The sequence below is a fragment of the Heterodontus francisci genome, chromosome 24, assembly GCF_036365525.1.
Source record: "Heterodontus francisci isolate sHetFra1 chromosome 24, sHetFra1.hap1, whole genome shotgun sequence".
NCBI lineage: Eukaryota > Metazoa > Chordata > Chondrichthyes > Heterodontiformes > Heterodontidae > Heterodontus > Heterodontus francisci.
Genome location: NC_090394.1, coordinates 56,802,713 through 56,827,634, shown reverse-complemented (window position 1 = coordinate 56,827,634; position 24,922 = coordinate 56,802,713). Strand labels below are relative to the sequence as shown.

At 42.8% G+C, this 24,922-nt stretch overlaps 1 protein-coding gene across 4 annotated transcripts in view; it reads right to left on the bottom strand.

Moving 5' to 3' along the window:
- snx29 (sorting nexin 29) overlaps nucleotides 1-24,922 on the bottom strand; it is a 659,344-nt gene that overhangs the window by 70,893 nt on the left and 563,529 nt on the right. The window contains exon 20 of one of the 4 annotated variants that reach the window (XM_068056251.1): nucleotides 10,894-10,982. The exons of the other annotated variants lie outside the window; for them this stretch is intronic. Within the exon in view, the coding sequence (XP_067912352.1) occupies nucleotides 10,953-10,982 (30 nt within the window). The 3' untranslated portion in view covers nucleotides 10,894-10,952. Of the gene's footprint in view, nucleotides 1-10,893; nucleotides 10,983-24,922 lie in introns of those variants that run through there. 4 annotated transcript variants of the gene reach the window in all.

The window sequence follows — 24,922 nt, the reverse complement described above, 5'->3', positions numbered from 1 at the left end:
TAGAGCTCCAGTGTTTCCACTTATTGTTGAAAAATATAGTTTCTGGAATAAAAACATAAATATTTTGGTATTAAATTATACTTTGGAAAACTCACAGATATCATCCAACTCTATTTTTATACAAATTGTTTTCATTGTAATACAGTCTACACCTGGCAATTCAAAGTTGTCTTTGCAATTAAAAGTATAATTATTCAAACATTTGAATGAACCAACTTTGAATTAAGAGGAATAGATTGTGTACCAAAGATTTGAAACATATTTTTGACTCTGTGTGTGTCCATGTTCATGTGTGTGTGTGTGTGTGTGTGTGTGTGTGTGTGTGTGTGTGTGTGTGTGTGCGCGTTCTTCTGTTGCAGGCAAAACCTACCTCCTCAGGGAAAGCACTGTAAAAGCACGATTGGAAGAAAAATAGTGGAGTTCTTCTGACATTCTGACCAACATGTATCCCTCAGCTAATAGCACCAAAACAGATTAAATAGTCATTTTCTCATTTTTGTTTGAGAAACCTTGTTGTGTAAAACTTACTACCATGTTTGCCTGTATAATAAGTGAATCCATTTGAAAAGTAATTCACTGTTGTAACATAGTTTGGGACACCGTGACAGCATGAAATGTGCTATATAAATGCAGACTACCGCTTTCTTTTAAGGTCAGGAAAAATAACCACACATAATTTTAGCATCCAAACTGTTAAAAGAGTTACAAAGATGTTAATTTTCTTACCTGTTTGTTTTTGTTCGGGTAAATAGTTAAGTCAAATGGGTTTTGTAACTGGATGACAAACGGATTGGGCTAATGCTTATTTAGACAGAAACTGCAGAATTCTGTGTGTTTTTAAATGTCAGTATGATTGGCAGCTTTATTTGTTCTTTAAAACTAGATTTCCTCTGTTGCTGGTTGAACTTCAAAGGATTTGTCTTGGAGCATTCACCAAGTCGACTAGTTTTCTACTTAACCTGTCAAGAAGTCAGTTGGAAACTGGTGTGTCTGACAAAATGCCACTTAAAATTCTTGTAAGAGACCCTGTCTCAGGTCCAGTTTTATTTTGAGTCTTCGCACAATGACATTTTTAATCTGTATTACTTTCCATATATCAAGGAGGAATGTGTTGCTGTAAACATGCTGTTTGGCTTTGCTATAGCTCACTTGCTTTAGAACCATAGAAGTTTACAGCACAGAAGGAAGGCATTTAGCTCAGCAAGTCTGCGCTAGATCTTTAATACAGCATTACGTTTTCCCCATGGCTATGTATCTACCTCTGCCTCTATTTATCCATTTTTCCTTTAAAAGGTGCAATAGTCTCAGTTCTAATTACTTCCTGTGGATAAACCTTCCATTTCAAAGAGATTTCTGACGAAAGAAATTTCTCCCCACTTTCTTAATGACAGCATTCAATTGATGACCCATTGTCACTGACTCTCCAATCAGAGGAAATAGTCTTTCTCTATTCACCCTATTAAAAACCTTCAAAATTTTAAATAATCTCTATTAAATCTCTCTTGGCCCTGTCTGCTTCAATGGAAGTAGTTGCAGTATCTCAGTCTCATTTCATAACTATAGTTTCTCAACTCTGATATCATCTATGTTCTACACTCTCTATGGTTTTCCGTAATGGGGCACCCAAAACTGCACTCAGTGCCATAGCTGTAACCTAATCGCTGCTTTTTACAAACTTATCAATGTTATCCATTTGTAAAACCCAAAATAATATTAGAAGTTATGGCTTGATGTACACCTGACTTCTCATTCTCAAAGAATTATATATTACCCCAACATTTCACTGCTCATCCACCTCCTTCAGTATCTTTCCTGGGTGCATACGCCAATTCCTCGAAAAATGTATTGCCTCACACTTCTCCACATTAAATTGCATCTGCTGTCTGTCTGCCCATTCTGCTAACCTGTCTATGTCCACATGACGCATTGTGCATTCCTCGTTGTTTGCCATCTATTTGTTTATAGCTTAAGCCACAGTCCGAAGGAGCGTTTATTCTATTGCTTTCCAAAGTCCAGAAGATCACAAGGGCTTTTGATATATCAAACAAGCTCTACATAGCAACAAGAGATTCTGTTCAATCCCTTGCATGCTATATTATCAGTTCCTGTGCATTTAAAGTCACACACTGGTTCTTAGGAAGCAACTTGCTTATGAGAGTGACCTTTGATGCTGAGCATGACAAAAATATCAAGAACCAAAGATCATAACACAAGTATAGCAAAAAGCAGAATAAAGTTTTACCAACAATATGCCTTAAACTTAGTTTCACAAGAACACTCCCAACTGAACCAGTGTGAATGATTTCATTTGCAACAGGCAATTTAGGTGACGAATTAGGGATGATTCTTTGCTGTGGAAATAAATCTATTAAGCACTTGTTTGTGACTGCCCAAAATATTTTCACACAGAGCTCTTATAGGCAACAGAAAAAAAAAATACCTTCATCTCATTCGTCTGAAAAGAATTTGAACTCATTTTGTCAAATTGTCCCCTGACCGATGCATATCCTTTGCAACATTTCTCATATTTGCATTACTCAAAATATGCTACAGTTTACACATTAGCCATTGCTAAAAAAAGTTTGTTTCCAATAAATATTTCAGTAATTGATGTATTCAGTGTGAAAAGTTAGCATATCAAGCAGAAATAACCCACACATTTTTGGAACAAATTGTAAATGTCATATACACATCATTTCAATGTGAATGCCTGGGTACACAGTGGCTGGGATTTCACATTGGGTGGACGGGAGCCGGCCTCTGATTGAAAAGTTGGTGGCGAACCTGCTTCCGCCTCGCCCGGGGATCCGTTCCGTATTTTACGGGTTCCCAGGCTTTAATTGTGCCGAGGCGGGACTTCCACCGCTTGAGGGAGGAAGTCTCGCCTCATTGAACTGACGGCCAATCAGCGGGCCAGTAGCTCTTATTCCCAGCAACGCCACTGGGAGCGGTGGCCCACTGCTGGGACTGCAGCCCAGCTGACCACCATGGAAGACATGGAGCGGGAGTCCAGGTAAGGGGGGAGTGTTGGGTCTTGGGGGTGGTTGGGGTAGTGGGGGCGACCCTCCATCAGGCACCTTGTGCCCGATAAGCAGGGCTACACCCCCGCCACTGAGAAGCTCGGAAGCTGCCTGGCTTTGCCAGGCAGCTTTTCCCGGCTCTAGAATGCCCACTTGCCACGTGTAAAATCCACGTGGAGGCGGGCGAAGGCCCTTAAGTGGCCACTTGAGGGCCTTGATTGACCTGGGGCAGGAGGGTCGTTTTTCGCACCCCCCACCCTACATAAAGCGGGGGGGCAGAGACGGGAGTGGGTCGGGAAAGCCTCCTGCTCCAATTTATGTCCCCACTCCCCACCACCATCTGGCTCATTGGGGTGGCGTAAAATTCTGGCTAGCAAGTTTCTATTACATTTTAAACTTAAGTGAAGTTTAAATCTATGAATGTAAAAAGGTACAAAATTCATAATTAGCATCTTAGAGCTCAGAGCATAATTATATACACTACACTTTATTTTATAACATTTCAGATGCTAATATTCTGTTTTAATTAGGAATATATAGAAATTAATGCTTTACTGGTAGTGTTCTATGCCTTTGATGAAACATATTACTTCAGAAGTACAAAATACAATGTAAACTTGGAAATAGTTCAGAAGTGACACATACTAATTATCACACCAATGCCAAGATCCATCTAGAAATTGCATGTCATTAAGGTATTATCAGAGGCTTCTAGACATTCCATCAAAAGAAAGTTAATTAAGCTAACTTAGATGAGATGTCCTAAAGCAAATTAGTAGGTTAAAATTCTTATTACCAAGAAAGACAAGACCATTTGAGAGCTGACCAACTATCTGCAAGGTAGTCTTTTATCATGTACAGCATTTACAAAGTTAGCCATAATCCCATATTCAGTGATGAATTTACAAATTGGTTTTATAAACAAACATAAGTTGATGTATTTTAACAGGCTCCACATTATTCCAATTACCGTGGCAAAAATTAGCAATTAAGTATAAATGTTTCTGCTCATAATGTTCTAAGAATTATGATACTATACTTATTCCCATCCAACAAACAACGTAATAGGGTTCTCAGACACAATTAAGAACACATAATCTGTACTGAATATTGAAAAATTATAGAGCTGAGGGGATGTTTCAGGGTCAACATATAATAGGCTGAACTTCAAAAAAATATATAGTTGATTTACTTCCATGAGCTTTAGGCAGAACAGCATTTGGAGGAAAAAAGTCCTTTACTATGGGACATTTTGTCTGAGTAGTACTGACTGGTACTAAGAACATAAGAAATAGGAACAGGAGTAGAGCATACGGCTCGTCATGCCTGCACTGTCATTCAATACCATCATGGCTGATTCTTTGGCTACAACTCCACTTGCCTGCTCGCTCCCCATATCCCTTGATTCCGAGAGACCAAAACTCTGTCTATCTCAGCCATAAATATACCCAATTATGGAGCATCCACAACCCTTTGGGGCAGAGAATTCCAATGATTCCAACCCTTTGAGCGAAGACATTTCTCCTCATCTCAGTCCTAAATAATCTGCCCCTTATCCTGAGACTGTTCCCCACGTGTTCTAGATTCCCCAGCCAGGGAAAACAACCTCTCAGTGTCTACCCTGTCAAGCCCCCTCAGAACCTTGTACATTTCAATGGGATGTTCTAAATTCCAGAGAATACTACTCAGCTTATCATAGGACAACGCTCACATCCCAGGGACCAATCTAGTGAACCTTTGCTGTACTGTCTCCAATGCAAGTATATTCTTCCTTAAATCTATTGACCAAAACTGCGCACAGTACTGCAGGTGAGTTTCACCAATGCCCTGTACAATTGTAGCAAGACCTCTTTATTCTTGTACTCCAATCCCCTTGCAATAAATGTCAACATGCTATTTGCTTTCCTAATTGCTTGCTGTACCTGCATGCTAACTTTCTGTATTCCTTGTACGAGTACACCCAAGTCCCTTTGAACATCAATATTTACAAGTATCACGCCTTTTAAAATATTCTGCTTTTGCATTCTTACTATCAAAATGAATAACCTCAGACCTCCTCACAATAGAATCCATCTGCCACTGTGTTGCCCACTCATTTAACCTGTCCAAATCTCTTTGCAGCCGCTCTGTGTCCTCCTCACAACTTGCATTCCCATCTAGCCTTGTATCGTCAGCAAACTTAGATACATTACTCTCTGTATCTTTGTTTAAATCATTAATGTAGATTGTAAACAGCTGAGGCCCCAGCACCAATCCTTGAGGCATTCCACTAGTTGCAGCCTGCCAACCAATGGATCAGGTCTAAGCTCTGCAGTCCTGCCACATCCAATCGTGAATGTTGGTGGACAATTAACTAACAGGAGGAGGTGGCTCCACAAATATCCCCATCCTCAATGATGGGGGAGCCCAGCACATCAGTGCAAAAGATAAGGCTGAAGCATTTGCAACAATCTTCAGCCAGAAGTGCCGAGTGGATGATCCATCTCGGCCTCCTTCTGAAGTCCCCAGCATCACAGATGCCAGTCTTCAACCAATTCAATTCACTCCACGTGATATCAAGAAACAATTGAAGGCATGGGATACTGCAAAGGCGATGGTCCCTGATAACATCCTGGCAACAGCACTGAAGACCTGTGCTCTAGAACTTGCCACGCCCCTAGCCAAGGTGTTCCAGTACAGCTACAACACTGGCATATACCTGACAATATGGAAAATTGCCCAGGTATGACCTGAACACAAAAAGCAGGACAAATCCAACCTGGCCAATTACTGAAATAAAAACAAAGTGCTGGAAATACTCAGCAGGTCAATTACCACCCCATCAGTCTATTCTTGATCATCAGTAAAGTGATGGAAGGTGTCATCGACAGTACCATCAAGGCGGTACTTGCTTAGCAATAACCTGCTCACTGATGCTCAGTTTGGGTTCTGACAGGGCCTCTCAGCTCCTGACCTCATTACAGCCTTGGTTCAAACATGGACAAAAGAGCTGAACTCCAGAGGTGAGGTGTGAGTGACTGCCCTTGACATCAAGGTAGCATTTGACCGAGTATAGCATCAAGGAGCCCTAGCAAAACTGGAGTCAATGGGAATCAGGGGGAAAACTATCCGCTGGTTGGAATCGTACCTAGCACAAAGGAAGATGGTTGTGATCGTTGGAGGTCAATCATCTCAGCTCCAGGACATCACTGCAGGAGTTCCTCAGGGTAGTGTCCTAGGCCCAACCATCTTCAGCTGCTTCATCAATGACCTTCTTTCAATCATAAGGTCAGAATTGGGGATGTTCGCTGATGATTGCACAATGTTCAGAACCATTCACGACTCCTCACATACTGAAGCAGTCTGTGTAGAAATGCAGCAAGATCTGGATAATATCCAGGCTTGGGCTAAGTGGCAATTAACATCCGCGCCACACAAATGCCAGGCAATGACCATCTCCAACAAGAGAGAATCTAACCATCTCCCCATGACATTCAATGGCATTACGATCACAGAATCCCCCACCATCAATATCCTGGGGCTTACCATTGACCATAAACTGAACTGGAATTGTCATATAAATACCATGGCTACAACAGCAGGTGAGAGGCTAGGAATCCTGTGGCAAGTAACTCATCTCCTGACTCCCCAAAGCCTGTCCACCATTTACAAGGCACAAGTCAGGAGTGTGATGGAATACTCTCCACTTGCCTGGATGGGTGCAGCTCCAACAACACTCAAGAAGCTCGACACCATCCAGGACAAAGCAGCCCACTTGATTGGTACGCCATCCACAAACATACACTTCCTCCACCACCAACGCACAGTGGCAGCAGTGTGTACCATCTACAATAATAAAAGCAAAATACTGCGGATGCTGGAAATGTGAAATAAAAACAAGAAATGCTGGAACCACTCAGCAGGTCTGGCAGCATCTGTGGAAAGAGAAGCAGAGTTAACGTTTCGGGTCAGTGACCCTTCTTCGGAACTGACAAATATTAGAAATTTCACAGGTTATAAGCAAGTGAGGTGGGGGTGGGGCAAGAGATAACAAAGGAGAAGGTGTAGATTGGACAAGGCCACATAACTGACCAAAAGGTCATGGAGCAAAGGCAAACAACATGTTAATGGTGTGTTGAAAGACAAAGCATTAGTACAGATAAGGTGTTAACGGACTGAAGATTGAACAGCAGCAAGTACAAACATGAAAAAAACAGTGGGTAAGCAAACTGAACAAACTAAGATGAGATGAAATAAATGCAAAAAAAAGAAAGATTGTAAAAAATGTAAAAAACAAAAAAAAACTAAAAATGAAAGTAAAATGGGGGGCTGTCATGCTCTGAAATTATTGAACTCAATGTTCAGTCCGGCAGGCTGTAGTGTGCCTAATCTGTAGATGAGATGCTGCTCCTCGAGCTTGCGGTGATGTTCACTGCGGCACAGTGGCGCAGTGGTTAGCACCGCAGCCTCACAGCTCCAGGGACCCGGGTTCGATTCTGGGTACTGCCTGTGCGGAATTTGCAAGTTCTCCCTGTGTCTGCGTGGGTTTCCTCCGGGTGCTCCGGTTTCCTCCCACATGCCAAAGACTTGCAGGTTGATAGGTTAATTGGCCATTATAAAAATTGCCCCTAGTATAGGTAGGTGGTAGGGAAATATATAGGGACAGGTGGGGATGTGATAGGAATATTGGATTAGTGTAGGATTAGTATAAATGGGTGGTTGATGGTCGGCACAGACTCGGTGGGCCGAAGGGCCTGTTTCAGTGCTGTATCTCTCAATCAATCAATTAAACCCTAGGATGCAGGCCAAAAGATACTGGGGATGTCAGGTTTTGGTCCCTTAAATATTTTCCATTACTTTTTCCCTGCTGATGTCCATTACCTTAATTTCCTCACTCTTATTAGCCCCTAGGTTACCCTCTATTTCTGGTATGTAACTCATGTCTTCTATGGTGAAGCCCAACACAAATTATTTGTTCAATGTCTCTGCCATTTCCTCATTTTTTTCCATGATACTTTCTCCCGTCTCTGCCTCTAAGCAACTTTAGCTACTCTCCTTTTTATATACTTGTAAAAGATCTTTAATTTGTTTTTATATTCCTGACTAGTTTACTCTCATTCTATTTTTCCCCTTTTTATCAACCTTTTTGGTGGCCCTTTGCTGGTTTCTAAAACACACCCAGTCCTCAGGCTTGCACCTAATCTTTGCAACATTATAAGCCTCTTCTTTTCATCTAATACTATCCTTAACTTCCTTAGGAAGTCACGGATGGAACCTTCTCGCTGAGTTTTTGATTTTTAATAGAATGTACTTTTGTTGAACATTTTGAATTGGAAGTGAACTTCCTTGTTCTGAAGCTTCATATTATATTTTTGTTTCTTTATAGAGTATGCAACACGAGAAGGTGACTGAACCTCTAGCATCTCAGCTAAATGTAGCTCTCAGAGATGGTTTTATCCTTTCCCTATCTTAATGAAAGCATAATACAAAAAGCACATGAATGGACGGAACACTATCCACTCTCATACAAACAGGTGAGGAAGTTGTCTGCTTTCTTGGTCATGCCAAAACTTTAAAAAAAAGAGAGCCAACATCAAAAAGGAAACATACCTTTTTTTAAGTTTTCTGAATTAGTAGTACCCAATTATGGCTGTTAACATTTATTTCAATATTAAATGGCAGTCAGCAAAATAAATGTAGAATTGTATAACTTAAATGGGATTACCTATTTGATGGATCTTGGAAGTGAAGAAGTAGAATATAAACCATTTGATCAGACAAAAGAGATTGCAGAGCTATTTGCCATGAATTACTTCCTGGGCTTGTATCCAAATTTCTCAGCTTTGACTAAGAGAGTTCCCAATTACATTTAAAAGAATTTTAATGCATTTTGTGAATTTTGAAAGCCGTTGCAGTTTTTTTTTTAACCTGGATAAAAATCTAAAACTTGGTGTAATTGTCTTTTTTAGCAGGGCCAAATCAGGAAAGAGAATTTGCAAGGTACACCCAACATAAACGTGAATTAAATCTCCATTTTAAGTAGCCACCAAGCCTGTCTGTGGAAGAAAACATCTATACATAGTTATAAAGTCTGCTTGACTAGAGGTTCATTTATGCTGAGTTCCAGTACTATAATCCAGCCTCCACAGGCAGATTGATTGAAGTTGCCCAATTTATAATGCTAGGCAATTTTGTGACAACATCTCAAACAATTTTCTTTTGCAATTCTGATTAAAGGCTTTGACCCGAAATGTTAACTTTTTTTCTCTCTCCGCAGATTCTGCCGGACCAGCTCAGTATTTCCAGCATTTTCTGTTTTTATTTCTTTTGCAGAAGTCTGACTTTTTGCAGCAGGTTACAAACAATACTCAACAGTTAAGATGCAACAATTCTGAATAGAATGGTTTACTAATATTAAGTATTGTACTGTTTTGGTAATATCTTAAAAATATTGTGCCATTAGGAAGTTGCAAAGGTACCAAGAACAAAACCAACACTTCACGTGAACCTAGATGAGGCAATTGTAATGGTGTGGGGTTGATTTTATTGGTAACACACTTTGGTAGGCACTGACTCTGGTCCATCCAAATTTAGAATTATTAGCAGCATTGTACATACACAAACAGTATTATTCTAATTTTCCAATAACTGTTACAATCCCAAGTGAAAATACTGAGAAATAATTGTTTTAGCTGCTTAATAGTGCAGTAGAAGTAATAATGAGAAATGACCTTTTACATATATATTTTCCAATAATATGTTTCATCAAGGTAAATGATAACCATGCAATCAAACCTTTCCCTCTTTTGAACCTAGTATTGGCATCAAACATTCCGAGGTCAGGTACGATGCATGCTCATTGGCTTAGGCTCTAGACAGATACCAGGTTATGATGAACTGAGGATGAATGTTTGCCTTCAGGAAATTAAGGATAAGGGGAGAAAATTAGAATGGTGGAATATACATGAGGTGGTTACTACAGGAGTATTTTTTCAGACTTAACTATTGTTTAATCAGTTGCAAAATTTCAAAGAGGAACGAACAGCATGTGTGTTTTGTCCCTAAATATTTAGAACCTGAACAAAGATTAGAGTGGTGGTGATATATTAATGGCATTATGGGATGTCCTAGCATTTCTTATTTGATATGCATCACTGACATTCCCAGTTACTTCAAGTCTGTTGCTCCTCAATAAAAATGACTCCGGTTGACATTTAAATCTACTGCCTAATTCCAAAGTGTCTCTGTACTCTCGCTTCAGTCACCCCAACCTGGTTCTTGCATTCCTGTAGATAGGCATTTTGATTTTAAAACTCTTCCTTTGAATAAGCAAATCCAATTGCAGAAAACTGTGATACACACATGGAAAAAGTAACAAGTTGTAAGCTTGTTTAAGTTGACAATATTTGATACTCAAATCTCAGTAAGTATATTCTACCAAAAACATTAAGCTAAAGAAGAATAAAAATTAAAATATTAGCCATACTAAAACAACAATCAATGGGCATAGTTCATTGTGTATAGTGTGCCAATACACCAATTGTAAAAATGTTGCTTTGCAGTGTTGGTTATTTACACAGTGAGTTCCTGAATTTAACATGCTGCTGCAGTGATGTGCTGGCCTGAGGTGAAGGGTGGAAGAGGTGAAAACTAATCACCATCAAGGCTGGTTGGGCCACTTCTGTTTGCTTCCTAATTGCAGGAGGAAACTGGGACTACTAGGAGCGGATACAAGCAGGGTGATGAATAATTTTTTTTATGAATAAGGGTAGAAGTGGTTCACGAAATACAACAGGATGTAAACAAATACCAATCTAGCAAATTAAACACAACCAGAAAAATATGTAATGAGTTTTATTTTGTTTACAAATTATCTTGTGAAAATGGCTCCATTATTTGTTCAGCTCAGACTTGAGTCTTATTCAGGATACATGGAAGGCTGGATCAATTCAGTCATTTCTCAGCTTCTATGAAAGTGGGAACCTGGAATCACAATTTACAACAGCAACTTGCAATCATAGAACATCTTTCATGTAGAAAAATGTCTCAAAACATTTCACAGAGATGTTATTGGACAAAAATGGATGCTGTCCCAAAATAGTTCTTATTAGAAGGGATGTAAATTTTAAGGATTGTCTTAAAGGAGAAGAAAGAGACAGATGTAAGAGGCTTTGGAGGGAATTCCAGAGTGTGAGGCCTAGTGGGATTGACAACCAATGTTGGGGTGAAGGGAATAAGGATGTAGAAGAGGCCAGAATCAGATGAATGGAGAATTTTTGTGGACATTACAGGACTGGAAGAAGTTACAGAGATAGAGAAGGGCAAAGCCATGAAGGAATTTCAACATGAGGATGCTTTGGGTAATTAGGAACTAATGGAAATGCCAATGCAGCAAAGATTGGAGTGACGATTGGGCAGGTCTTAGTGCAGGAAAGGATACAGACAGCATATTTTTGGAGAGTGGAAGATGGACATCCAACCAGGAGAGCATTGGAAAAGTCAATCCTAGAAGTGACAAATCACAAATAAGCTGGAGATCAACCCTAATTCAATGTAAAGGGAGTGCCAGGATCAGCATCAGACATATTTTGGAATGAGGCACCAACCTTGTGATGCTACAACACGGGTTTTTGGCATACTAAGAACCAAACATAGCAGGCTAGAGACAGAAATAAGCGTCCCCCAAACAATGGATCAGAGAAAAGCTCTGCAGTCATATCACATCTGGTCGCGAATGATGGTGGATAGTTAGGTAACTAACAAGAGGAGCAAGTTCTATGAATGTCTCCATCCTCAACTACGCACTCACCAGCATATGAATACAACTGACTTTGCAAACATCTTCAGTCTGAAGTGTCGAGTGAACAGTCCCATTTGGCCTCCTCCAGAGGTTCCCAGCTTCAGGGCTGCCAGTTTTTGCCAATTTCATTCACTTCGCATGACATTCAGAAGAAAATGAGTGCACAAAGCAAAAGCTATAGGCCCTGACAATATTCTACCTGCAATGTTGAAGATCTCTGCACTGGAATTATCCACCCATTCCCAAACAAGCTATCCCAGTGTAGTTATAACACTGCCATCTACTCAATAGAGTAAAAATTTGCCCAGGTTTGGACTAGCCACAAAAAGCAGGATAAATCAAACCAGCCATTAACACTCTCTCAACCTTCTCCCAATCATCAGCAAAGTGTCAATACCCAACTCACCAATAAGCTGCTTATTGCTGCTCAGTGCAGGTACTGCCAGATTCACTTAACTTCAGGCCTCATCATTACTTTGATTGAAGCACAGGCACAGGAGTTGAATGCCAACGGTGAGGTGACAGTAACTAAGCTTGATATCAAGGCAGCTTTCAACTGAGCATGGCACCAAGGTGCCCCAGCAAAACTGAGGTCAATAATGGACAAGGTGAAAGTTGTCCAGCTGTTGCAGTCATATCTGACAGAAAAGAAGCTCGTCAAGGTTGTTGAAGGACAATCATTTTTGTTCTAGGTTATTGCTGGACGGGTTCCTCAGGGCAATGTCCATTAATCCAACAACCTCAGCTGCTCCCTTAATTGCTTTATTTCCATCATAAGGTCAAGAGGGCGGATGTTTACTGATGATTCTACTATTCAGGTCCATTTCCTACTCCTGCCACACAATCCCACAGCTGGGAGGCACAGAATTAAAATTGGGATTAAATTAATAATCTCAGTCAGAAATGGCTAGTACAAGAAATTGAAAATTTTCTACTGGTACATTTTGGGTGGGCTGCTGAGGTCAGTCTTAAGACACATTGTTGGAGCAGAATAATAAGAATTTCACTCTGCATCTGCTGAGTAATGTCGAACCGGGGAGCTTTTGATGCTTGCTACCGAGCAACCAAAGTGTGAACGTACTTAATTGCCCAGTGCCAACATCTCTTGTGCAAAAATATGTTATGAAATCTGAAGCACTAACAGAATACTGATTTACATACGTGGGGAAAAAAACAGAATAAGTATTTTCTACCACATTCATGCATAAAGGAAAGAGGCAAAAGATGAGGCAAATATCCACTGTGTTTAGAAATTATTTTTCTCTATTATTACTGCATTTGCGACCCAGTCACTTGTCAAGCAAATTCCATGTTCCTTGTGCCTGTTACATACCTTATGGCTATCTAAATTTTGATACCAAAATGACTTTTCTTTGCAAGCAGATTATCCCTGAGGAAAGTCAATAACCCAAATAAATCTTTTAAGTTGTTTCTTTTTTTTTGGATCAATCTGTATTAATATTTTACACATTCTGTGGAGAATATGAAGTAATAAACTCCTTCATAAAATGGAAGGATTACATTGCAGTACCTAGCTAATAACATGATTATCCTTCAGGGTAACCATTATCACACTGATTAAAGTCTGTGCCATACGTTGACGAGTGTGATTGCTTCCCACTGCTTCTAGCAAATTTATATCAAAAAAGCTAAATATTCCCAACAGTATATATTGTATAAAATATGATTATATAAAATAGCCAAGAAAGGCTGAAGGCTGGAATGCAATCTCCGCCATTCCAACGCCAGAGGGAAAAAAAAAATCACTAACGACAGAATGGAGTATAAATTATTTTATCCAACGCCCATTTGATTTAATTACAGCCTTAGAGATGGTCATATTTGAAATGCTTCCTTATTTTGGCTCTCTGACCTCTTTCAAGTTCCAGTATATTTTCTGGTGGTAAGCTGCTCACTGAAACTTATCTTTCCTATGAGCCAATTTGGTGACTACAGATATTCAGTGTGCCTTGTGACTGAATTGCATTTCTCTCCTCTCTGCAGCCACTAACAAGACAATTTCTCAGAACTCAATAAACCTTAGAGACTCGCTATCTGAATGTGCTGCTTTTTCAAATTAACCTATCCTGTCACACACACTAAGGCAGCTTTAAAGAAAAAATGATCTCAACTCTTATTTCATCAATTTTGTTGCTGATATAAACCTCTGCCGTTTTATCAGTTTTTAAAGTCGCACTTGTTAATAGTAATTTTACTCAAGGGTAAAAGGCAGTGCTTGAACAAAACCAAACCAAATCTAATTTGGCTTTATCTCTGCCCAGGATACAACAGTCAATGACTGCAAGTCAGAAAGGGACTTGGAGCTTTGTATGGTCATTCATCCAAATAGAAGTCAGCAATTTTGCTATGTTCTTAAAAGTGCTGCATAAACCAACTGGCTCGCAAGAGCAAAAATGATTCCTCTTCACCTGCCCTTTATCAGCCTTTAATTGAGATTTAAGATTAACATTATCCTCCATTCACTACTAGTCCTGCAAGAGCATGACAGAGCAGGATAGAACTATCAGCATACAAAGAGAGAAATATTAATATCACACACCAATATCCAACCTCTTTTTTCAGAAATACGCTTCTACTTTGTTTCTTTCCTGACAAATCTCAGCCTTTGGCAAAGTGAAAGATGGCTATGTTTGGAAGGATAGCATTTTGTCTCTGTACAAGCACTCTCTGGCCAAGTAGTTTTGAGGTTAAAGCTCAACATGCGAATGGATCTGCTCAGGAACCTCTAAAACCAAGTTCAGGATCGCAGCTGTCAGAATATTTTTAAAATCAAATTGACAATGTCACATTAGCGCCAACTACTGCTGAAGCAGCAGAAACTTGGAGGGGAGGATCACTCGACCATCCTCTCTTATTAGTTCACTCTTCCCTTCAGTCAGTAAATTGGTATTACTATTATTAAAATGTTGGGAAACAGATTTAACACAATTCCGTTCCATTACTTACACCAAAATAATTTATGATAACAGATCACAATCTCTAAACACTTTAGGGGGCTAAAATTAGTCCCTATTGTGCCCAATTCCTGGGTGTAAAATAGAGTTGGGTGACCAATTTATGGGTGCAATCTTCTGTGCCTGATTCCCTGCCTAGTGCATCGGTTGCCAATTTGACAGCTTCCAAGTGTCCTGTGCACTTGATGAAAACAGTCGCCAGGCTCCTTGAACATACTGATCAGGGTTACTGATTTCCTTTCCCTAAGAGACATAAGTGAACCAGTTTTAATAACAATCTGGAAGCTTTCATGATCATTTCCCTGATGCTAGCCCACAAATTACTGAATTTATTGAATTCATGTCACCACTTGCCATGGTAGATTTGAATTTTGATGTCTGGGTTTCTAATTCAGCCCCTTAATTATTTAGGTTACTGAACCCGATGTGAAATAACAAATGTGAGGGGTTTTAATTTCTTACACAATGGTTGTTCTTGTAATCAAGATGTTTAAACTACTATATTTTTGAAAAAGCTTTTACCTTCAACGTTCCACATATAAATTTCTGAAAATGCAATAATTCAGCTCCTGCAGGTCTGGAGCAAGTGCTCTAATTTGCTTGTTTTTAAGAGCAAACTATTGATGCTGATGACCATTAGTAGCAAACATTTCTTCAACCTGTTCTCACCACAGAATTAAAACACAAGGTGAACGGTGAAGTGGGAGATTGCTAGCATTACCTAGAGGTTAGAATGAAGACTAAATACTCTGCTGGAGTGTCAATCTACTGGAAGAAGGAACTAAACAAGAAATTGTAGCCCTTGGTTGAATAATGTTAACTTTGAGAACTGACTGAGCTATACACAAATAATGGTGGGGACGTTACAGGGTTTATTTGTGAGTGCTTTCAATGAATATTATTTTGTAAAGGAAGTTTGTATTAGGCCTGCTTGGCTTTCAATCTATTAACTCTATACACACACTCACACATCCATACACGAACACACAAGCAGCAGCATGCTAGTGGATCTCCTGCGGAAATCACAATATGTAGTTGTATTAGGTCAGATGCATTATGCCACGCCATGTAATTTAGAATGTATTATTCTGCTGCTAAGTGGATCTGCAGCTGGAATTTTACAGCCCCCCAACTTGAGCAGGCTGGTGGCAGGGGGTGGGGGGGGGGCGTAAAATTGAGTGGGAGGTGAGCGGTGTCGTTTCCAATGCTTTCCCGTCCCTGCTGCAATATTATGTGGGGTAGCAGCGGTGAGAAATGGCCCAGCTGCCACAGACCAATCAAAACCCTCAAGTGGCCAATTAACTGCCACTTAAGGGCCCCCTCCCACCGCCACTGGTATTTTACCATAGGTGGCCAGGCAGCAAAGGTCCCCAGAAGGCCACCAGGTAAAATGTGGCGGCCTCCTTACGGGCTGAGGGGTTGCTGCTGGCTTTCATGAGCGGGCACCCTGTGCCCCACGGAGGGCCCCCCAGAAGTCTCAACCACCCCAACTAAAAATAACGAGCCCCCCATTGACACCCCTTGCCTCACCGGGCCCGGTGGGCGGGGCCTCCCGCCAACGTAAAATTCCGGCCTGCGTTTCTAAATTCACAAAGTCTAACTAATTACCTCATCCATGTGTTCTTCTTGAAGAATCATTGCTGTTCAGGCTGGAGATCAAAATGAAAGATGAACTTGCATTTATATAGTGCCTTGCACAACCATAGGACATCCAAAGTGCTTCACAGCCAATTAAGTATTTTTGAAGTGTCATCACTGATGTAATATAGGAAATGCGGCAGTCAATTTGTGCACAGCAAGCTCCCAAAAACAGCAATGTGATGATCACCAGATAACTTCTCTTTGTGATGTTAATTGAGGAATAAATATTGGTCAGGACACCAGGGATAACACCCCTGCTCTTCTTCAAAACATGAGATCTTTTACATCGGTCTTAAGAGGGCAGATGGGGCTTCAGTTTAGCGCCTCATCCGAAAGATGGCACCTCAGACATTGCAGCACTCCCTCAGTACTGCATTGCTCAAGCTTTCCTTAAGTGGACTTGAATCCACAATCTTCTGACTCGGAGGTGAGAGTGCTACCAACTGAACCACGACTGACACTTTGGCTTTATTTGTGGGAAAGTTAATTAAGAGCCCAGACCTATCTTGTCTCTTGTACGTTCTGGTTCTGGACAGTCATTATAAATATTCGAATACCTGCCTTTACTTCCTCTTTTATTTAAACAGATAGTGACATGAATCAGAAGTGTGACAGAGAGACAGAGGCCGGAATTCTAAGCCCCCTAAAGAGTGGGTTTGTGGCAGGGGGGTGTAAAATGGAGTGGGAGGCTCAGGGGCCCTTACCGACCCGCTCTAGCTTTTGCCATCACTTTATGCGGAGCGGCGGCGGCGAAAACCACACCGCCTGCCCCAGGCCAGTCAAGGCCATTAAGTGGCCAGTTAACGGCCACTTAAGGGCCTCCGCCATGGGGATTATACCCTTGGCCAGTCGGGCGGCCCGGGCCTGCCAAAAGCAGGTGGCCTTCTGATGGCCTTATGATCAGGTACCCTGTACCCGACAAAGGGCCACCCCGGACGCCCCAACATCCAACACAGCCCTCGTCCCCATCCCCCCAATTGACCACCCTTGCCACGTCGGGACCCGACCAAGAACTCCTGGCGAGGCCCCAAAACATAACCTTTTCCCGGGGCCATCCTTCGGGTTCTTCTTGAAGCTGGGTTTCAGTCCCAGCAGTGGCCACTGCTCCTAGTGGCACTGCTGGGACTAAGAACTGCCGGCCCGCAGATTGGCCGGCAGCTCCATTCGGCGGGACTTCTTACCTCAATGAGGTGGAAGTCCCGCCTCAGACCAATTAAAGGCCTGGGGACTGTAAAATGCAGTCCGGATCCCCAGGCTGGGCGGATTCGCCACCGACTTTGCAGTCGGTGGACAGCTCCCATCCGACGAGGGTAAAATTCAGCCCAGAATGTGCACACATACATAAAGATTTTTCACTATTAGAAAATCTCCCCACTAGGCTTTTTAACAACAATAGGACCATGTTATCCTGTAAAACACAATGTATTATTTTGCTTCTGAAGTTTAGGTGTACATCTCTTTCATGCTATAACGTCTAATTGAGGGGAAAATTACAATGAAGGTTAAATAAGAGTCTTGTAGATAGTGTGTTCCACATAATGTCTGTGGATTACAAGTGATTGCCATTATTTTGCCTCTTATTTTTTGAAAAATTATGACACAGAAATGTGCATTAGACATTGTGTGATATTTCAAGTAAATGCATATGCAATGTTCTTTTTATAGCTACATGCTGAAAAGATATTTTCCACTGCAGTTTCTTAGAGATGGTTGGAAAGATTGTCCTCATTTATTTAAAGCATGAATCTAGATTTCTAAACACATAATTTACACATTTATATTAATTTTCTACTTAACAATGGCATTCTTATCAGTGTAGCAGAATCTGTCTTCAATTTTTGTCAGGAATGCAATCCGTGCTACATTCAGTTGGCTGATGAGAGTTAATATTTTGAGCACTTTGAATAGCATTAGAGGTGAGAGTGCTCTCACAGTCTTCTGATAAATTGCAAAGAGATGGAGTGTTGATGCTAGAAGACCAAAGTCTGGATTTAGTGTTTGCATCGCGGCTTCCGGAGGCAGACCCAGAAGTGTTGCCACTTGTCACATTTGTGGCCAGCCCACCGCAATCACCCAACTGGAGGCCAATTCTAATAATGAAGGTGTGGGACCTGGCCAATTATGCAATGGGGGTGGGATTTGAGACACAAGAGCAGGTGCTAGCACCATATTTAAAGCTCTACCAGCCCTGCTTTTATTGCTGCCTTTGAGTTATTCATTGTTTGCTGCCAAGACTGTGCTGCAGTGACTCCTGGATCTCCGACACCTCTGTCAAGAAAACTGCAGGGTGGCTCAGGAAAGACACTGGGTATACCCACAGTTTAGCGATGCCTCCCTTTAGATTATCCTCCAGTTTGCAAGGGAAAGGGGGAAGATCCTCTTCTCCAGCAATGGCAAGAAGAGGTCCTCCTGCCAGACCAAGCAAGACTGGATGGAGAAGACAGAGGAGGTCAGCAGCCATGGGGTCATCCCCTGGAACATGGAAGAGAGTCAATGACTTTGTTCGATCTGCCAATGTGAATGCTACTTCTCCTTTTTTGCATGTGACTACGCGGGAGCATGAGCGAAATGTGGAGGAAGCACCACAAAGGCGCTGGCAAAGGAGTTAGGCAACATCTCGGCCATAGGCCACCTTCTTTCACAAATCACCCCATTACCTCCCCTGAGAGCTGACGTGCAGTTCAGCCACATAGGAAAGCTCTGCTATAGGGGATGAGGGGCTGCCACTAGCACACCTGTCTTGTAGCTCTTCCTGTGGAGTATGACAATCTCCCTCTTTCCACTTGCAGGACAAGCAGGTCCATAATAAAAGGGAGATCTCATAAACTGTCAGAGGAATTGCAGACATATGGTTTCTCTCAGCAGCTGAGAGTGAAACATTGGAGTTAGCAAGGACCCAGGGCGCATACTCAATTGCGGATGGTGAGACTAGAGTCTCTGCGCAAGAGAGTGAGGATTGTCTTCCATCAACATCCAGCACACTTCTGGAGATCCACAAAACACATGGATATCATAAGATCTGCAATGCCTAACCCATACGTTTGCGTTCTCTCATGCAGGTCAGTAACCGCAGGAGACTCAATCTAAAGGGGGACAGCAGTCAGAGGATGCACCGTCCCATGATTCTCCTGCACTTCCATCAGCGCAGATGCTTTCATCTTGGTGGGTTTGCGCTCAGCTTTAGATTCAGGGTCACAAGCTGGTGTGAGCACCATACACTCGCCCGAGCTGCTAGCTGAGGCTGAGACAGCCGAAGGCTCTGATAGTTGGAGGACTGTGAGTAACCAGGTCCATGCTGAGCCTCATGCTGATGACGAGCCTCTGGTGACGACAGCATGCTGCAGTTGCAGAGAGAGGTAAGGATACATCTGGCAGAGCTGCCAGAGGTCATGTACAGCCATGAGTGGGCAATGAGGAGTCCATCCATGCCAGGAGTGTTGTCATGTCTCAGGCATGTGAGCACATGGCTTCCTCGATCGAGAGGTTGGCGACCCTCATGGTGAGCCAGATCCCACAGATGCTCGCAGACCTGCAGACCTTCGTCTTGGCCATGAGCTCAACACAGAAGTGGCAAGGCGAGAGAAATTGAGGCACCTGGAGGCTTCTCCAGCTCTTCGTCCTTTTCTGGTGAGCAGGGAGGTTCAAATGAGCCCTGAAAGGGAGGAGGAGAGAGTGACCTCCACATCAGGGGGGGGGGGGGGTGGGGGGCGTTCCCTCACCTCACCTGTGCAGGAAACCCTCAGGCAGCCAGAGGATGCCCGCTGAAGGCATCCCAGGCCAAGGGGAAGCCTGATAAGCCGCCTGCCTCCAGTCCAGCTGCTAGCGCAGGGGTCACACCACGCAGAAGCAGAAAACCACCGAGATATACTTGGAGGTTCACACGTGCTTGAAATTTGCCATTTGTTTTCTGCTATAAAGTTTATTCACTTTTCAAGTTAACGTTCATTGTGAAAAATGCTTATTCCTTCATGCCTTAACTGTGAGATGCTGACTTCACTCTACTCCCACTGTGGGTAGGCTCAGCTCTCCTTCGGTAAGTGCCTCTCACGTGCCAGAGCTCGTGAGTGATCTGGGCACTAGGCATGGAACCCAAATAGAGAGGGAGCAACAGGTAGAGTGCTCTTAGGTCATTTTTTTAATTGCTTTTACTCAAAGGCAAGCATGTTGGCTGCAAGTAAGTATGTATGAGACTGTCTCTTGCCTCTTGGCGCCCCCTCCCCCCCACCTCTGTCGGAGGTGCTGCATCATGCCAACGGGGTCCACAAAGACAGGGTGTAAGAGACCCATGCCAAGTAATCAGTACGCCTCCAGAGCGCTGTCCTTGCAGAGACAAAAGTTACCCTGGCATCTTTGCCTTTGCTACTCCTTTTGGCTTAAGCACTGATGCCCTCAGTGCCCAGCCTTGCTGATTGCCGACACTCTCACCCAGCAGTATGGCCACCCTACCCTCTCACCTAGCTGTACGGCACCTGTGCTGACCACCCGAGACCAAGCCCACCGGTGCAGAGCACACAGCCCTGCAGGCTGCGATGGCCTCTGCTCCCCCCTCTTCCCCTATCCGATACTGTTCATGGCTGCCTTCCCATCGTGGCATTGAGACCTCGCCTCAGTGCCAGCAGCTTTCAATGGCTGGAGATTTGAAAGCACATGAGGCCCACCTATCATCCACTTAATTCCAAAGCGCCATTGAATTGCAATCCATTGTGTGCAAATGTGGTAAAACTATCTGTTCAGCAATTCCAATGACAGTCCCATCGCATCGGGGTAGTAACGCTGCCTTGGTGCTTTCCCACTGTTGACTAAATCCAGAACTGGCGTCATGACATTGGATTTCCAGGCAGACGCATCCACTGCTATTCTCCAGTCCCCCACGCCTCTATTCCCGCTCCAATTGACTTCACGAAAGTCCGTCCTAAGTTAATGATCAATCGTGGCTACAGTGCTGTTAACAAGTTTGACTTGGAATCACCCTGCTAATATAACATTGCTGTATTAAGATTTTTATTTATTCATACTGCTTCCAAGTTATGGGAAAAGACATTTATACAAATTAAGGCATTTTCTTTAGAAAAGGCAATGAATCCTCTGCCACCACCGGCTTCCCCACCACCCCCATTTTCCCACAGTCCATTCAGGCCACTTGCTCCTGCCATGGAGAGGGAAGCAGGCATCTTTTGCAGACCTCTGTTAACATAACTCAATGGTCAACTATTCATTGACATCTTACTGCAGTCCACTGAAGGCCCCATATTGCCCTACTGGCACCCAGAAATTCCCTGTGCCGCATGAGCAAAGTGGGATCCAGATCTCAAATAACAGTATTATACAGCCTATTGTGCCTCTGGCGGTTTTCTAAAAGGGATATCCCAATTGGTCTAATTTCCCTGCAAAGCTCATATACTTTTTATCATCTTGCTCCATGGAGTTGCTTTAATCAAATGCACACTGCTACTCCTGCATAATGTCTGTTTCAAAAGCATCTGAAGTTTTAGTAATTTGCAACAATGAAGCAAATACATTGAAAGCAGAGTTGTGAGAGTTAATTAACACAATGCGATTTGCTCTTAAACCATTTCAGAATTGGATTATCAAAGGTGTCACAGTGTGATCATAATTTATCCAATTTGTTACTGTCCAACTGTAGTACTTAGCACAGGTATAATTTCTTAGCTGTGTGCAGGACAAATCAACAGACTATGCTCTGATGTATTGCTCAGCCAATAGCAAGTCATTATTTTCTCCCCTTTCACCTCGCTTAATATCTACACAAATGCTTTTCCACAAATTTTTATCCTGGCGTGAGAAAAGCTATTACTGCAAACAAAATTATCACCATAGAAATGTTGGTCGCATATCATTCAACATTGAGGATACCCTCCATCGTGTTGTATTCCACTACCACTGTGCTAAATGGGATAGATTTTGAACGGATCTAGCAATGCAAAACTGGGCATCCATAAGACGCTGTGGACCATCAGCAGCAGCCGAATTGTACTCAACCACAATCTGTAACCTCATGGCCCGGCATATCCCCCACTCTACCATTACCATCAAGCCGGGAGACAACCCTGGTTCAATGAAGTGTGCAGAAGGGCATGCCAGAAGTAGCACCAGGCATACCTCAAAATGAGGTGGCAACCTGGTGAAGCTACAACACAGGACTACTTACCTTCCAGGAGAGCAGTCCAGGCACGCTGGAGTTTGAAAACAAAGTGAGCAGTGACGCACAGGAAAGCTGCACGGTGATTGGTTGGTGAGTAACTGCTATTAGGGAATAACTCTAAATAGCTAGTAACTAAAAGTAAAGGGAAAGGTCTACAGTTTTTTTTAATATAGTAGGTAGTTTTTTTTTATGTAATCAAGGTCCCTAGTGTAAATCAGCTAATTTTTGGGTAATTTAAGGGGATAAATTAAGGGTAAGTCATAGCAGGGCAGTTCAGCAACGTGGAGTGCTCCTCCTGTACAATGTGGGAAGTCATGGACACTTCCAGCGTTCAGGGCGAACTCGTGTGCAGGAAGTGTCTCCAGCTGCAGCTACTCGAAATCCACGTTTCTATTCTGCAGCGGCGGCTGGAGACACTGTGGAGCATCCGCGAGGCTGAGATCATCATGGATAGCGCATACATGGACGTGGTCACACCGCAGGTAAAGACTGCTCAGGCAGAAAGGGAATGGGTGACCGCCAGGCAGAGTAGAAGAACTAGGCAGGTAATGCAGGTGTCCCCTGGGTCCATCTCCCTAGCTAACAGATTTTCCACTTTGGATACTATTGGGGGAGATAGCTTCTCAGGGGAATGCAACAAGAGCCAAGTCTGTGGCACCACAGGTCGCTCAGCTGCACAGGAGGGGAGGAAAAGGAGTGGAAGAGCGATAGTGATAAGGGATTCTATCTTAAGGGGTACAGATAGACATTTCTGTGTCCACAAACGTGACTCCAGGATGGTATGCTGCCTTCATGGTGCTCGGGTCAAGGATGTCACAGAGCAGCTGCAGGACATTCTGAAGGGGGAGGGTGAACAGTCAGAGGTCGTGGTACACAATGGTAGAAAGAGGGATGAGGTCCTGCAACAAGAATTTAGGGAGCTAGGTAGCAGATTAAAAAGGTTGTAATCTCTGGATTATTCCCGGTGCCACGTGCTAGTGAGTACAGGAATAGGAGGATAGAGCAGATGAATGCATGGCCGAAGAGATGGTACAGGAGGGAGGGCTTTAGTTTCCTGGATCACTGGGTCTGACTCTGGCAAAGGTGGGACCTGTACGAGTTGGACGGGTTGCACCTGAACCGAAATGGCACCAACATCCTTGCTGGGAGGTTTGCTAGTGCTGTTGAGGGGGGGGGGGGGGGGGGGGGGGGGGTTTAACTTAATTTGACAGGGGGTGGGATACAGAGTGGAGGTACAGTGATACACAGTCAAATATAAAAGAAAAACTCAGTCAGTCTGGAAGGCACAGCATTATTGATCAAGGAGTCAATTACTGCAGTAAGGAGGGATGACATCTTAGAAGGTTCCTCAAATGAGGCCATATGGATAGAACTTAAAAACAAAAAGGGGGCAACCATTTGGCTGGGAGTGTACTACAGGTGTCCAAACAGTCAGGGAGAGATAGAGGAGCAGATATGTAGACAAATCTCAGAGAGGTGTAAAAATAATAGGATAATAATAGGAGGGGATTTCAACTTCCCCAATATCAACTGGGATAGTCTTAGTGCAAAAGGCTTAAAGGGGGCAGAATTTTTAAAATACATACAGGGGAGCTTTTTGAGCCAGTACACAGACAGTCCTACAAGAGAAAGGGCAATACGGGACCTAATCCTAGGGAATGAAGCCGGACAAGTGGCAGAAGTGTCAGTGGGGGAACATTTCGGGGATAGTGACCATAACTCTAAGATTTAAGGTAGCTATGGAAAAGGACAAAGATAGACCAGAAATAAAGGTACTGAATTGGGGGAAGGCCGATTTCAATATGATAAAACAGGATCTGGCCAAAGTGGACTGGGAGCAGCTACTTGTAGGAAAGTCTACATCAGACCAGTGGGAGCCAAAGAGGAAATAGTGAGAGTTCAGAGGCAACATGTACCCGTTAAGGTGAAAGGTAGGACCAACAGGTCCAGGGAACCCTGGATGTCAAGGGATATAGAGGATTGGATCAGGAAAAAAAAAAGAGGCTTATGGCAGATTCAGAACACTGAAAACAGCGGAGGCCCTAGAGGAGTATAGAAAGTGTAGGGGGGTACTTAAAAAAGTAATTAGGAGAGCGAAGATGGGACATGAAAAAACACTGGTGGGCAAGATAAAAGAAAATCCTAAGGCGTTTTATAAGTATATTAAGGGCAAGAGGATAACCAGGGAAAGAGTAGGGTCCGTTAGGGACCAAAGTGGCAATCTGTGTGTGTGGAGCCGGAGGACATAGGTGAGGTTTTAAATGATTACTTTTCATCTGTGTTCACTATGGAGAAGGACGATGTAGGTGTAGACATCAGGGAGGGGGGTCTGTGATATACTTGA